Consider the following 15125-nt stretch of genomic DNA (forward strand, 5'->3'; position numbering starts at 1 on the left):
TGTCTTCGACGCCTTCGACACCTCTGTAGATGCCAACATCGATATCCCTTCAATGCTTTTACGAATCCTCGATCTCTCCGGTGATGACAAACTCACAGAAGCATCGCGTTCTCCACCCTTCTTCGACTCTTGAACCGCTTCGTCACTCCCGTAATCGAAATTCCTCATCGCTCCGAAAATCATTACCTCCCTTCCATTCCTTGTGAACTTCGTCTTTACCATCTCCTCACCATTACAAGAGAAATCCCCAAATCGATTTGAGAAATTAGGGTTACGTTCAAACACGGGTTTCATTTTGTTTGATTGAAATCAAACACATCTTTTGATCAATAAAAATAAATATGTGTGATAATCTTCCGAAAAGTCCACTAGCTCAGTGGCAAAACCCCCTTAGGACCACGAGTGCACGGGTTCGAGTCCAGGCAACAACAATTTTAATTAAGCAAAACGACGTCGTCTTGAGATTTTGTGTTTAACAAAACAACTGAATGAAACGACGTAGTTTCACTACACGGCAATAATTAACGGTGAGCTAACACTGTTTTAACTGTCGGTTAACGGTGTGTTAATCTGGTTAGTCAACCGTAAGTTTGTGAATTAACTAAAAAAGTCAACAAAAGATCAGGGTTTTATTGGTCAGGTTCGAGTACAGGTTTTTTTTGGCAATTCCCGCAAAGTTCAGTGTTTTTTTGGCCGATTTCTCATTATACATTCTATTTGTTGCTCATTTTCCTATAACTGTTCGTCACAAAGACAAAATTACCCTTATTCATCCCTAAATAGATTAAGATTAAATAATGGGCCTAGTGTATCGCCTCAGGGGCCAGTTAAGTGGCTTTCAGCAAACTCCACCTACACATGTACGTGAAATACCGAGTAATATTCTTAATCAAGCCCATTATCAACAGATGCTATTGGTTGAGCCAGTGGGTCCCCACTTCGTGTCAGCACTACAACAACCAATAAGATTGCAGGAAACACGTTAACAAGCGTAACATCGGTTCCACTTCAACAACACGGCACAGTAAAGAAAACTCAAAACCCCAGATTTATCGGCAAAGAGATCGCAAAACCCATGATCTTTATATATACACGATCCGTGCTAGAACCTGCTTAAAGTCTCAAGCTTTACGAGAAAGTCTCTGTCTTTTCATTCATTCAACAGTGGAGAAGATGAATCGAGTTCTTCTGATAGCTGTAGTAGCATTAGCTCTCGTAGCTTCGTCGGCGTTATTACCTGTGGGCGCGAAGAAGCCCTTGTCGTCGGCTCCGAGAAAGGAGGATGTTCCGTATATCAAGTGCCAGGTGTGCGAGAAGCTAGCGTCGAGGTTGCATCAGCTAGTGAAGGAGAAGCAAGTAGAGATCTCTCCCAAGAAGGTAAGATTGTGTTGTTGTGATATTAGTAACGCTGTTTTTTTTCTAGTTTTATGTTTATGGTCTAAGTGGTAGCGTGCGATGTTTAGATCTCGGAGTATGAGATCATTGAGATTGCTGAGAATGTGTGCAACTTGAAGAAAGAGGAAGCTGATTGGATGCTTAAGATTGATATTGTTGAGAAAGGTGATAAGCTACAGGTAATAGATCTCTCTCACTTGTTTGATCCAATGCAAGAACTATGATTGACTCAGAAGTGTTTGTTCGTAGCTGGTTGAACAAGAAGAAGAAGGGATGTGCAATTCTGAGTGCAAGACCATCGAGGCTGCTTGTCAAAAGGTGAGTAACATTGGTGGTCTTTCGACTACTAGTAGAATTGGTGTTAGGGGGAATGTGGTTTTTAATATGTTTGTTTACAGGTAATTGGTTACTCAGACACTGACGTTGCCGAGTATATATACAAGTCTAAGCCTGATCTTGCTTCACTTGTTAACCATCTATGCAAAGACCTGACCGATGCTTGTACCAAGAACCCTCCTCCCGTTCCAAAGGTATCTTCCTAAACGATCCTTTGGTGTTTGATGAAAAGACAGAAACTTTGTGTGAGAGATAAGTGTGTCTCTCCATCTTTTGTGTAGGATCGAGTTCGTGGAGAACCATTTGTGGCAAAACCATCAAAAGATGCTGAAATGGACAAGATGATGAGATCTATGCAGGTGAGTTGTGATGAGACTTAAAAGGAAAGCATCAATGTACCATGTAATCATCTTAAGCTAACTCTTTGTTTTTGTTTCATCAGGGGATACCAGGAGCACCTGGCATGAAGGTATACTCTAGGGAAGATTTAGAGAAGTACAAAGCAAACCCGGAAAAGTTCGGTACTGAAGATGAAGATGGTGACGACGATGATGAAGATGAGGAAGAGGATGACAAGTTCCCCAAGAACTTGGTAACATAAGAAGCTTAAACTTTCATTAATAAGGAACCAAGATGGTTCTACTCTTTTTCTCTAAACACTTTTATGGTTTTGTTGGTTTCAGGGGAAAGTCTTGAAAGAGACAAAAAAGGAAGAATGGAAGAAGACAGTCACTAAGTTACTTAAGAAGAAAAGTGAAGCTCTGAGGGGACATGCACAGAAAGTGTCCAACCGGGTCCGGAGATGGTGGAAAGGAGTTAGTTCAAAGAAATCTAAATCCGGAAAGTCTGAGCTGTAGAAACAGATTGTGAATTGGTCTGTTCTAATGCACTTTTCTTCTTTACACTTGCTTTCATTGTAGCTGTCTAGGTTCTATCTATCTTTTCAAGAGAAAGTGCTGTAACACAGGGGAACAATACATATAATGTGATGGTTTAGAGAAAAATCATGAATTCAACTTGGATAAATAAAAAACAAATGTTGCCGTGTGAATCAAAGAGAATGATGCAAACCTAGAAAGGAGGAAAAAAAGTAAAATCACAACAATATGCGAGAAATTCAGCGCATTTTGTAGTGTTGAGTCCTTGAGATCTTGGAGTGCTGACCATCCAAAGAATAGCTTAGCTTTATGTCAACATCTCGAGGATTCTTCTTGTTGTTATACGAAACAGACATGCTTCCAGTGATTGTCTCACCCTCGCATATGGTTAAGACATCTTCAAGGTACATGACTGTTTGTTTCCAGTGTGTGGCCCGCGACTTCGGTCCTGCGTTTCATAACACCATGGTTGTTCAGCGAGAGTTTCAGACCAAAGTGATTCAGTAACATAAGATCATATTCAGAACTAGCAAGAAACTGCACCTGTTGAGAAACCGAGAAGCTTGTGGCACATGGTAAACGAAACATCAAAGTAGGCAACAAGAGCGTGGATGTAGTCATTGCGTTGTGCAACTAGTTTGAAGGGAGCTGTGAAGGAAGCATCACCAGAAGACATCTTCGAGATATCCATCGTCTGATTAAATGAAATGAGGCATAAGCCACATGTAAAAGAGAGATACTAGTAATCATCGTCAGTGTGTATATCTTATTACCTTAAGTAGCCTACTATCAGTTTTGGGTCGACGGTGTCAACAAGCGGCTCCATCATAGCCTTTTTCTTGATGCATGACATGTCAAAACCATACACACTGTTCCAAACTGTGCAAGCACAAACACACGAAACGCAATTAGCAAATGCAAATCTCAATAGAAACTAAGATACACGTTGTAAAATCATACGTGCTTACATTCAATTTTGTTTTCTTTATACTCAGAATCCTCTATGGCTGTAAGGAACAGAGAGGCTTTGTCTGGTAGCACACCTCCGCCATCAACCTAGACACCAAAGGAGCAAGAAGTTTATATAACAACCATAGGCTCTCATCGGTTTAACTACTATAAACAAAGTGGAGAGGTGTAACTTACAAGCCACTTATTGCGAGCGTATAAGACACTGTCCAACATATTCTCAAACAACAAAAAGTAACCCATCCATTCAGATATAATCACATCCACTTTAGGAATAGAAAGCTCTATCTCCTCAATCTTCCCTTTCAAAACCGTTATCACTACAACGATAAAAACAAACATCGTTACACAACAGATGTTTTATTCTGAATATAAACTCATAGTGAAGAAGATAAACTAACCATCAGATTTTATCCATTGGCTTTAACAATCTCCTTAGCCATATCAGCCATTTCAGAACACTCAACCTGTTAAAAGAACATCCAAATTAATACATATTGAACAAAGTTTCCAACTTATGAAAAGAAACTTAAAGTAATGAACGTTACAGCGTAGACATGAGAGGCTCCAGCCTTGGCACAGAAGAGAGACGAGATTCCAGTTGGTAAATTACATCTCCTGTAACAGATACCAAAAGAAAAACACATTGACTTTAAATATATTCAACAAGTTTTGTCTCCAGGACCGTCTGGTAATAACAACAGAAACAGTATTGTCTTTTCGATACTTACTTCGTGAATTCCTGCAAAAACAGATAAAAGTTGAAACAGAGTCAAAATTTTGAGCTTTCAGAAAAACATCAACATGAACTGGAAAAAAATGACAAAGGGAAGTTACCGAAGTGAGAGTAGGAATCGAAGTAGGCATTGGTGCTCTCTCCGGCGTCGCACATTGATTCATCTTGTGCAACTTCGTCTCCGTTGTTAGTCATTGTTTGTCTTACGTTTGACACACGAGGGAAGAGAGAGAAGTAACGGAGCAAAGAGAGAAAGAAGAGGTTTGATGATAGAGATTAGAGACGAAGAGTAGAGGTTAGGGTTTTTGGAAAGTACACAAGCATTTATTATTGAACTCGGAAGTCTTTGGTCTTTGCGAGTAGAAGTCTGGATAGGTGGGGCTCTCGTTTCTTCTGCGGTAGGGGTTCGGTTTCAATCTATATATACCAAACCGGTAAGATTTTATCCTTCCGGTTCAGCGGTTCACTAAACGTCACTATTGCGCGAAATACCATAAACGCTGTCGTTTTCGAGAGTAGAAGATGAAACGACATCGTGGTAAGAGTTGGCGTCGTTTCAGTTCCTCAGAGAGAGAGAGAGAGAGAGAGAGAGAGTAGCTCGAATCGCAAATCAACTCATCTTCTTCACCAGCGCCGCCGCACTTCTACTGCACAAAAAAGGTACGGCGAGCTTCTCGCTATCGCTAATCTTCGCGAGAGTTTCTCGCTTTGATCTGGGTTTATCTCGTGATTGACTTTTAGACCTATATCCACTGATCTGTACCTGCTTTCGATAGAGATTTCGAGTTTTGATTTGCTCATTCGATCTGCTGCTCTGGAATTGAGGGCTTATTAAAGTTTAGGTCTTTAAACTCGATTTGTGTGAATTTTGTGAAAAAGTCTCTGTCTTTGAATGTAATCTGATACTATAAGAAGGAGTGAGTTAAGTGATCATATGGGTTTAATGTATTTTTTTTGAAGGATTCTGTTTCTGAAGATGGCGTCGAAGTTGATACAAGTTCAATCAAAGGCATGCGAGGCTTCAAAGTTTGTGGCGAAGCATGGCACTTCTTACTACAGGCAGTTGCTTGAGAAGAACAATCACTTTATCCAAGAACCCGCCACTGTGGACAAGTGCCAAGAGTTGTCTAAGCAGCTTCTCTACACCCGTCTTGCTAGGTCCTTACCCTCTCTTCTCCCTTCAATATTTTGTCCAAGTCTCAGAGTTATACGTTCATGTGGCTTTTAATCTTTTCACTGTCCATTACTATGAATTGAAGAGGTTTTGGGCAGTGTGCATAAGCATTTATGTGTGGTATCTGATACTCTTCTACCTCTTATTTTACAGCATTCCAAAACGCTATGAAACCTTCTGGAAGGAACTAGACTACGCAAAGAACTTATGGAAGAACAGAAGCGATCTGAAGGTAGAAGATGCTGGAATCGCTGCTTTGTTTGGTCTTGAATGCTTTGCCTGGTACTGCGCAGGAGAAATCACTGGCAGAGGCTTCACCTTCACCGGCTATTACCCTTGAAAGAGACCAACTATTATAACTTGAAACAACATTTTGTGGTTTCCATGATTCTCTGAATCAAAAAAAATTTCCACTTCTTTTCCTGAAGATTTGGAGCTGAGAACATACATTTTGCTAAACTCTGAGATAAGATTGATCAAATTAGAACCAATTTTATTTGCAATCTATTTGAAGAAAAAAAAGCATTAGTCTTACTTTTTTTTTGTAACGCACAAGCATTAGTCCGTCTTAAAATGATATAAAACTAGAACCAAGTTTATTTGCAATCTATTTGTAACCAAAAAAAAAAAAAAGGCATTAGCCGTTGTGTATCCTCTGTTTAATTAATCGTGTTCGTTGGTTCCTTGAGGTAACATAAATAACTCAATTCTTTTTTTAAGTCTATGGTACATAAGAGAAGAAGAGAACGAAAAAGTAGGAGAACCAACGACAATGAGATCTTACAAGTTCAAAGAAGCCTCAAACTTGAAGAGAACATAAACCACAACAAAAATAAGAAACTTCAACCGGAGGTGAGAGAGAGAAAGATGATGAACGGTGGTGCTTTGACACGTTTTACTTTCAGCGTCGCCACCTTCCTCCTCCTCACCATTGTTCGCAGCCAGGTCATATAAACACAAACTAACAGTTTATTGTGCATTTTGTTAGCCTTTTTTCTGATGTGTTGAATTAAAATGTGATGACAGAAGCCATGCAGCAAAACCTGCATTGCGCAGGACTGCACTAGTAAGATTGTGTTTCTTCTTCTTCTTTTTTCTCTTGCATCCCTTTGGATTTGGATAATTCTCTTATATAATACTCTGTTCCATCAGCTATCGGCATTCGCTATGGGAAGTATTGTGGGATAGGATACACTGGATGCCGTGGAGAGCCACCTTGTGATAGTCTTGATGCTTGTTGCCTGACACATGACAATTGTGTTGATTTAAAAGGTACTCCAAATAAAAAAATTAAAAAAATAAGAATATCTGCTCCTTATTGCCAATATTTGACATGATCTTTTTAATGAAAACTAGACTTGAGCATGTAACTTTTGTATTAATATGGTTTTTATTTATTTGCAGGTATGACTTATGTTAACTGCCATAAGCAATTCAAGCGTTGTTTAAACAAGGTAAGCAGATCAGTCAAACAATCTAATGGCACAAAGGTTGGATTCTCCACCCAATGCCCTTATTCGGTGGTGATACCAACCATGTACAATGGAATGGATTACGGCATTTTCTTCAGTGGCATCGGTAACTCACTAAGCTCTGAACCTGTCAATATGCCATTGAACTGTTAATGCGAATCACTTGTCAATCCGGGAAACCATATGACTCTCTCTTTGTTACATTGTTTGCGCAGGTAATATCCTTGAACCTCCGGCGCCGGGAAAGGGCCCTGTTGTGGAGGTCAATCTTGCTCAGAGTGGTGCGGACACAAAGGGTGGTCTTGGAACAAAAGTTGACATTCAGAAAAAGGAAGGCTCCAAAGTCTCTGCCTCTTTAAATTAAGATAAACCATTGGCCTTAACTCTCTCCCAACTTAGTATATTTATGTAACTTCAGGACTATGAGCTTTCCAAGTTACACTAATTGATAATTAATGGAGTGAGTGACATATGTATGTTGTATGTTATTTTTAATACTCTTCTTATTTAGATGTGGGATGTCTAACACAGTCATATAACAATAGAGAAAATGAAATGTTACTTATATGATGCCATGTTCTATGGATTCGAAGTTTTGTTAAACTCTTTGACACTTGAGCCTCTTGCCATGAGCTAGATTAAGCTCTTCGATTAAATAAACCAATAACTTTTGTATATTTAATTGCTTCTTCAAGGTCCAAGATTTCATCCGGAATTCTGATTACAACGTAACCCGACTACATGGCACAAATCAAAAAGGTTATTAGAGAGTGCATATATATTGTAGAAGTCGGATAACCAGACTGACGATATAACAAAATAACATGTTAAGGAAATTGACGATTTGTAAAGCGAATACAAGAACGATAAGAAATCGTATTCGCAAATAAACATGGAGTCGAGATATAATCTCTTTCATTAACTCTAAATATTTTCTCCGTTAGTGAGACGGTACTGTACGAATATCGAGTCCCAGGATACAACCATGGCAGACGATCACGCTTCACTCGTGAATCGCCCTATCGAACTATAAACTCTACGAAACACTCTCGTATTTACGACTTACGCTAAGGGATTTTTGCTGTTGGTTTCGATGCGGAAAAAGTTAAGAAATGAAGGAAGAGGAGAGGCGAAATTTAAAGAGACGGAGAAGACCCACTTCCCGCAACAGTTGCTGCACGTAGGCGAGAATCTCGCGGAGATCGAGGGAAGTTGAGTTCCGAAACTTCTTCCTCAAGACTCTCTCTTATCTCGTTTAAAACTTTCGAGAGGATAAAATGCATGACGTTTTTATTTTCTAGACAAACTACTTGTCGTTTTAAATAAAATTGCATGCTGTTTTTTCTCAAAATAAATGGCAAATTTGAGCTTAACTTGGTCCAAAAAGAATAGTCTTACTGGGCCGGAGGCCCTCCACCAAGACCCAAGACCCAAGACCCAAGCCCAAGCCTAGGGGTGGGCGTTCGGGTATCCGTTCGAGTTCGGGTCGGGTATTTCGGATTTTCGGGTATTTCGGTATAGAGGTGTAGAACCCGTTCGGGTATTTCTGTACTTCGGGTCGGGTTCGGATATTTTTAGTTCGGGTTCGGTTATTTCGGATCGGGTTCGGATATTTAGATTTTGAAAAAACAAAATTAAATTTTCATTTCTCAAATTTATTGTATTTAAAAATATAACTTTCACTTAACTAATTTCTTTATTTTTAATAGATTGAATGGTTAATAGATCTCGACATAACATTTTGAAACTAAAAAGACATTAATTTGATTATTGTTTTTAAATTTTTGATATAAGTTTTTGTTAATTCTTGAAATAAAAAGATTGAAATGCATTTTAAGTGAGTAGAAAATCATTTTCTCCGCAATTATATGTATATGATATGAAATTAAAATATGTGTAGTATCAATATAAATATTCTATATAAAATGAGAGATGTAAAATAGAAATATAAGGTTAATTATACATATGTTCGGTTATTTTCGGATATCCATTCGGGTTCGGATATCCAATCTCTCCTAATTCAATACCCGTTCGGATATTCTGCTACTTCGTTTCGGATTTTTCGGATCGGGTTCGGGTGCCACTTCAGATATCGGGTAAAGTGCCCACCCCTACCCAAGCCCAAGCCCAAGCCCAAGCCCAAGCCCACGCCCACGCCCACGCCGAGCCGAGCCGGCCGGACGGCGGCGGCGGCGCGCGCGTGGGGAGCTCTCCTCTCTCTCCAAGCTGTTTAAGCTTTCATGGTAAGTGAACATATATATATTGCTCAACTTATCTTCCTCTAAGCGATGTGGGACAAGTCCCTTTACATCAAAAATAATGATTCTTTGGGCTGTTAAATACGCAGGCCCAAGTCATTTGCTTTTCACACATTTCATTAAAGCCTAATGGCTATTAATGGATCCAACAATCCCTCACATGAATAGAAATGACTCTTCTAAACATATGCATACTCGATAGACTCTAAAAAAACTATACTTATTCTAATCCTTACTAGACTAGACAGACTTATCGAGAGTGTTTACGAAAAATTCACTGTGTTTGAGTTGGTGGCATTTTTAGGCCTTGAATCACTCATAGTTAATATCTGTCGGGTTTACTTTACCAGAAGGTGAACATGATGTCTTGAACCAACCGGTGTTTTATGTAAACCGAGACAACATGCATAACGCAGCTTCATTTTCTCGTAGAACTTAGTTCTCTATTGTGTGCATTGTGGCCCTGAACTATTCCTGGTTTTCATGAGTGAACTTAGAGAATACAGCCTTGCATTCATTCTCCTAGAAACGGCTTCATTTCACACTCATTAGGTGATTGACCATGAAAAGTATTGAGTAATACTCCGCTTAGAAGCTATGGAATCATTAAAAGCTTCTGCTTATCCTTCACACATTCATTAGCACTTTTATCATCTTAGGAGCTGGGAAGACTACTTTGTCTCAAGTGCTTTGGTTAGATTCTGTTTGATTTTGTTTTCCCTTTGAACCTACGTCTTGGGATCTCCAGTCATGATAGGTAGGGTTGCAATCAAGCATCCTCATTCGTTATAGGCTTCAAACCCATTCCTTTTGATGATTTAGCAACAACATCTCGTGGCAAACCTTTAGTAAATGGATCCGCAAGGTTGTCAGCCGATTTGATGTAGTCTATTGTGATTCCGCCAGTTGAGATAAGTTGTCTAATGGTTTTATGTCGTCTTATAATGTGACGAGATTTACCACTGTAGAGATTATTCTGAGCCCGAGCTATTGCTGATTGACTATCACAATGTATGCGTATAGCTGGCACAGGTTTCTCCCACATAGGAATATCTTCCAAAAAATTTCTAAGCCATTCAGCTTCTTCTGCTACTTTGTCTAAGGCTATGAACTCAGATTCCATGGTAGATCTGGCTAACACTGTTTGTTTGGTAGAAAATTTTCGTCGGGTTATTCGAGGAAATGTTCGTCGAAAATTTTCGAGGGTTCATTTCCTCGGAATTTAAAAAAAATTATTATTTTTTTTAAAATAAAATTTTTGAAATTTAAATTTGAAAATATAAAATTAAAATTAAAATTGAAAACATATTAGATAATATTCAAAGTTGTACAAATAAAAATAAAACATTCCGAGTTTTTGAAAAAAAAAACTACAGGTCTTGCACGTTCGGGAACACCTCGTTCGGGTACATCCTCTTCATCATCTCCATCATTTGCTGGTTCAGCCTCATCTGTGCCTCATAGCCCGCCTGTTGAGCCGCCATCTGGGTCTCCAACAAAGATATGCGATCATCCTTGTCGTTCAACTGAGCCGTAAGTACTTCTGGATCAACAAAGGGCGGTGGTGCAGCAAAAGGAGGAACCGACCGGGAGCGACGACCCAAACCGACCAAACGTCCCTTCTTCTTTGGAACCGACTGAAATAGAAAATAGCCAAATTTAAATAATATAAAAAGATGATAAAATAAAAATCAAGAAATAAATGAATTGAACTTTAAAAAAAAAAACTTACCGATTCAACGATTTCGTTGATTCGAACCCGGGACAAGTTGGTCGAAGCCGTCGAATCGTCATCCTCGGTTTGAAGCTGAGACACTTCGTCTTGCACCTGAGTTTGGACCAGGGTGACCACTTCCCTCACAAGACCATCATCAATCTGGCCGGTCTTCTTGTTGGTATACGCCCTCTTCATTAGGGCGAGATCATCAACCGGCTCGCCATCATTTTCTTCCGCCTTGAAAAAACATAAATTAAACAAACATTAGAAATTAGAAGAAATGCACAAAAAATAAAATTTCAAAACTTAAATAATTGAAGAAAAAGCGGCTGAACTTACCATGCGATCCCCCAGAGTGACAATAGATTGAGCACCCAAGTTATGCTTGAAGACGGCCTTCCCTTTACGCTCGCTCCTGCGGTTGGTGGAGTTGGTGGAAGAAGTTTCTTTCGTCTCTTCCTTATCCCAATGCACACACAACTTCGTCCAGACCGTGTTGTTCATCAACTTTGGGACATTTTAATAAAAAAAAATAGTTTAATAAATTAAAAAATTGTTTAATAAATTAAAAACAACCTTGTTTATTTCCCACTTCTTCTTCCACTCGTACATCTGCTTCCCATAGTTGTCCATAACTTTATGGACGAAGTGGTGATAGATAAAGAGCGTATCATCAGAATTCCAGTTGAATTCTTGCTGAAAAAAACACAATTAGTAGAAAATTTATATTAAAGATTAAAAATATAAGTAAAAAATTAGAATACTTACCGCAAACTGACGAAACCACAGATGCTGCTTGTCTGTAGGGAAGTAAGTGAAAGTCGGATGTCCCTTATCGAGGGTCGGGTACATCATACGGTTGATCCATGCGCTGATCCCGTTCCCGGATCGGTTGAACCTAATAAAAAGAACAAATTATTAATAATAAATCAAATTTTAATGAAAAAAAATACGTTTAATTAGCATGTTTGACCCCGTCCATGTGGATACGAAGTGAGATAGGGAAGATGGTCACGACCGGGCTGTCGAACCAACTCCGCAACACTCATCACTCCCGGAGGAGCAGGAGCGGGTGCAGCAGCGGGAGCGAGAGGAGCATGAGCGGGAAATGGAGAGGGAGATGTATGGTAGGAGTTGTGGGGCGAAGCGGAATCCTGAATCTGGCTGAAATCCCGAGACTGGCTCCCCGTACAACCACGACCACGACGCTGTCGAGGCCGGGTCTGATCATCATTAGACCTGTAAATTAAAAAAAACATATTTAAAAATTAGTTCTAATAATTTTAATAAATAAAAAAACATATTTAAAAAATGGTTTTTAATCACAAAAATATAAATAGTTTAATAATTACAAAAAATAGTTTTAATAAATAAAAAATAGTTTAATAATTACAAAAATAGTTTTAATAAATAAAAAATAGTTTAATAATTACAAAAAATAGTTTTAATAATATTAAAAATGTTTAATAAATATTAAAAAAAAAATCTCAAATAATAGTTTTTAATCACAAAAAAAGTTTTATAGATATTAAAAATGTTTAATAAATATATAAATGATTTTATAATGCAAAAAATAGATTTTATATACAAAAAACGTTTTCATATTATATATACATAATTATCAATTAGATTTTTATAACCACAAAATTAATAAAAACTAAAAAAAAAATTCCAAATCAAGTGAATACGATAATCAAACTCGATTTTACACAATCCTACCATTCACCCTAACAAAAATCTATAAATATCATTCCAAAATCATCAAATCTACTTAAAAACCTAACAAATCTAACCTAAGAGAGTGTGATAGGGTTCATACATGATGCAGTGACTGAAATTGAGGAGGATTAGGGTGGATTCGCCGGAAATCGTCGAGAGAGAAGGGAGGAAACGGCGGAGAGGAAGAGAGCTTCGGCGGAGAGGAAGAGAGAAATGGGGAAGAAGATCTGGTTCGACCTAATAAAATGAGGCGTCCGACGGAAAATGTCCGTCGGAATTTCCTCGGAATGATTAAATATTTCCGTCGGAATTTCCTCGAAAATCATTAATTCAATTTTCGCGAAATATTTGGCGGCTTGGTTTACCCGGTTAAATGAAAATATTCCGAGGAACCATGTTTCCTCGGAAAACCCTCGGTAATTACCGAGGAAATTCCGAGGAAACAGGGTTTGGGGTTTCAAAACATCGATTTTTTTGTCTTATTTCATTTCTTATACAATTGTAATGCATACCATTGAGGATTCTTTGTATAGATGATCATAAACCATGAAATAACAAAATTTCAAAAATAATTGTAAGTATTCTCTTTACCGTTTATTAAAGTGTATAAGTGTTTCTCTTATGTTGTGTGGTTTTCGTTCATGCAATCGTAAAAGTGTTTGTTATTGGGTAAAACACCAAAGTTTGACTTCATAATCTGGTTAAGACACTTAATGAAGGTTATATACGTGTTATTCAATCCGCAAAACGTTGTTTTCGGTTAAAAACCCCTAGTTCCTCGGAATATTCTGAGGGAATTCCGAGGAAACCCTTATCTTCCTCGGAATTCCGTCGGAATATTCCGAGGAAATTCCGAGGAAAAAGACTCTATAATCAAATCCCTAAATCGACAAGGTCTATTCTGAGGAAATTCCGAGGAAAACCTATCTTCCCTCGGAATTTCCTCGGTATTTCAATTAAAAAAAAAAAAGTCGATGCTAGTCTGTTTCCGAGTCATCATCACCAGATGAATCTGAATCTGGATCTTGGTGAAACTCTCCAATCACTGGTTCATCCTCTACATGAACGACAGCTTCCTCTCCGAAGTCAGTTAAATCGACTACAAGGCCAACTCCAGCTAAATCTTCTGCTGCACTTAAGTTGCCGGATGTGCTTGGTTGTAGTGGGTCTTCCAGCTCAGAACTTCCCTGAACTCGGCCTCTCGGGTTGAGTCTTGTAACAGTAACCCATGGATCATCTTTGTTCCTTACCCGGGGGTACTTAATATAACAAACCTGTAACATTTAAAAAATTATTAGTAAAATTATAAATTAATACACATGATGATGAATCATTCTGAATAATTAACATTTAATTACCTGATCGGCCTGAGAAGCAAGAATGAAAGGATCATAATATTGCAGCTTTCGCCTTGAATTTAATGATGTAATACCAAATGCATATGTTCTCACACCTCGATCTAGAGTGTTGTCGTGCCAATCACAATAGAAAACAGTACAACGCAATCCAACCATGCCCAAATACTTGATTTCCAAAATCTCATGTATGTGTCCGTAGTATACATCATATGCTGATGCAGAACAAACGCCAGCATCATAAGTCGTACTCGAACGGCTCCTCTTCTGAGTTGTGAATGCATATCATCGACTACAAAATCTCGGATATGACTTCACAACAAAGTTTGGTCCAACGACCATCTCGCGTATCCAATCGTCAAATGTTTCACCTCTGGCCAAACCAGCAGACACCTATTAATAGCACATATATATGTTATATCAATAAATGTGAATTAGTATAAATATGTGATAAATGATATTTTAATTTGTTTAAAGCACTCACATAAGTAAACATCCATCCAGCAAATTCTTTCTGCTTCATTTCTTCTAGTTCGTCCTCTGTAGCGTATCTATATTCGAACCGCTTTTCTGCCATGAAAATCCTGTACATATGATGACAATAATGTAATTAATTAAGATTTAAATTTCAACTTGTTAAAATAAAAATTTGTAAGCTAATTTACTTACCTCTCATATTGAAGAACATCTTCGCAGTTGGTGAGCAAATATGTTTGCAAATTACTGCGCTCCTGCTCAGTAAGTCGACGGTCCTTTGGTTTTCCGCTAAGTCGTCCAACATCTGTGAAAATGTCTGGAACCGTAACATGATATGTTTCTCGTTCACCTCTATCATCATGCCGAGCAGGTCTTCTGTTTTTGGTCTGAACTTCTGCTGGAAAGTAGTACTCGGCAAAGTTTGAAGTTTCTTCATTGATCATCTGTGCGACTATAAAACCTTCCACCCTACTTAAATTTTTCACCATCTTCTTCAAATGGAACATATACCGCTCATACAGATACATCCATCTATACTGCACAGGACCACCAAGTTCCAATTCTCTTGCCAGGTGAATAACAAGATGCTCCATAACATCAAAAAATGAGGGAGGAAATATCTTCTCAAGGTTGCACTGA

General features: G+C 38.4%; 3 protein-coding genes and 1 pseudogene across 3 annotated transcripts; 3 read left to right on the forward strand and 1 right to left on the reverse strand.

Moving 5' to 3' along the window:
- Nucleotides 1-797: 797 nt before the first annotated feature.
- LOC106390085 lies at nt 798-2782 on the forward strand. Its single transcript, XM_048749964.1, has 8 exons — nt 798-876; nt 968-1377; nt 1464-1574; nt 1645-1713; nt 1794-1925; nt 2013-2090; nt 2174-2323; nt 2415-2782. Exons 1-8 carry the CDS (start codon nt 798-800, stop codon nt 2586-2588), a joined length of 1203 nt encoding a protein of 400 aa, XP_048605921.1. The 3' UTR covers nt 2589-2782.
- Nucleotides 2672-3920, reverse strand: LOC106390084 (annotated as a pseudogene).
- A 912-nt stretch (nt 3921-4832) lies between these two features.
- LOC106386270 lies at nt 4833-5991 on the forward strand. The gene is made up of 3 exons (XM_013826140.3): nt 4833-4974; nt 5275-5472; nt 5642-5991. Exons 2-3 carry the CDS (start codon nt 5291-5293, stop codon nt 5826-5828), a joined length of 369 nt encoding a protein of 122 aa, XP_013681594.2. The 5' UTR covers nt 4833-4974; nt 5275-5290; the 3' UTR covers nt 5829-5991.
- Nucleotides 5992-6289: 298 nt separating this feature from the next.
- LOC106386350 (phospholipase A2-gamma) lies at nt 6290-7525 on the forward strand. The gene is made up of 5 exons (XM_013826203.3): nt 6290-6433; nt 6515-6554; nt 6641-6760; nt 6893-7066; nt 7176-7525. Exons 1-5 carry the CDS (start codon nt 6356-6358, stop codon nt 7322-7324), a joined length of 561 nt encoding a protein of 186 aa, XP_013681657.2. The 5' UTR covers nt 6290-6355; the 3' UTR covers nt 7325-7525.
- Nucleotides 7526-15125: the final 7600 nt, after the last annotated feature.

Source organism: Brassica napus, chromosome C3 (genome assembly GCF_020379485.1).
Source record: "Brassica napus cultivar Da-Ae chromosome C3, Da-Ae, whole genome shotgun sequence".
Lineage (NCBI taxonomy): Eukaryota > Viridiplantae > Streptophyta > Magnoliopsida > Brassicales > Brassicaceae > Brassica > Brassica napus.

Coding starts and splice junctions, on each gene's coding strand:
- LOC106386270 (XM_013826140.3), top strand. CDS start 5,291: ATGGCGTCGAAGTTGATACAAGTTCAATCAAAGGCATGCGAGGCTTCA. Junction 5,473..5,641: donor CTCTACACCCGTCTTGCTAG/GTCCTTACCCTC, acceptor CTTATTTTACAG/CATTCCAAAACGCTATGAAA.
- LOC106386350 (XM_013826203.3), top strand. CDS start 6,356: ATGATGAACGGTGGTGCTTTGACACGTTTTACTTTCAGCGTCGCCACC. Junction 6,434..6,514: donor TCACCATTGTTCGCAGCCAG/GTCATATAAACA, acceptor ATGTGATGACAG/AAGCCATGCAGCAAAACCTG. Junction 7,067..7,175: donor CATTTTCTTCAGTGGCATCG/GTAACTCACTAA, acceptor TTGTTTGCGCAG/GTAATATCCTTGAACCTCCG.
- LOC106390085 (XM_048749964.1), top strand. CDS start 798: ATGGGCCTAGTGTATCGCCTCAGGGGCCAGTTAAGTGGCTTTCAGCAA. Junction 1,575..1,644: donor AGAAAGGTGATAAGCTACAG/GTAATAGATCTC, acceptor GTTTGTTCGTAG/CTGGTTGAACAAGAAGAAGA. Junction 1,926..2,012: donor ACCCTCCTCCCGTTCCAAAG/GTATCTTCCTAA, acceptor TCTTTTGTGTAG/GATCGAGTTCGTGGAGAACC.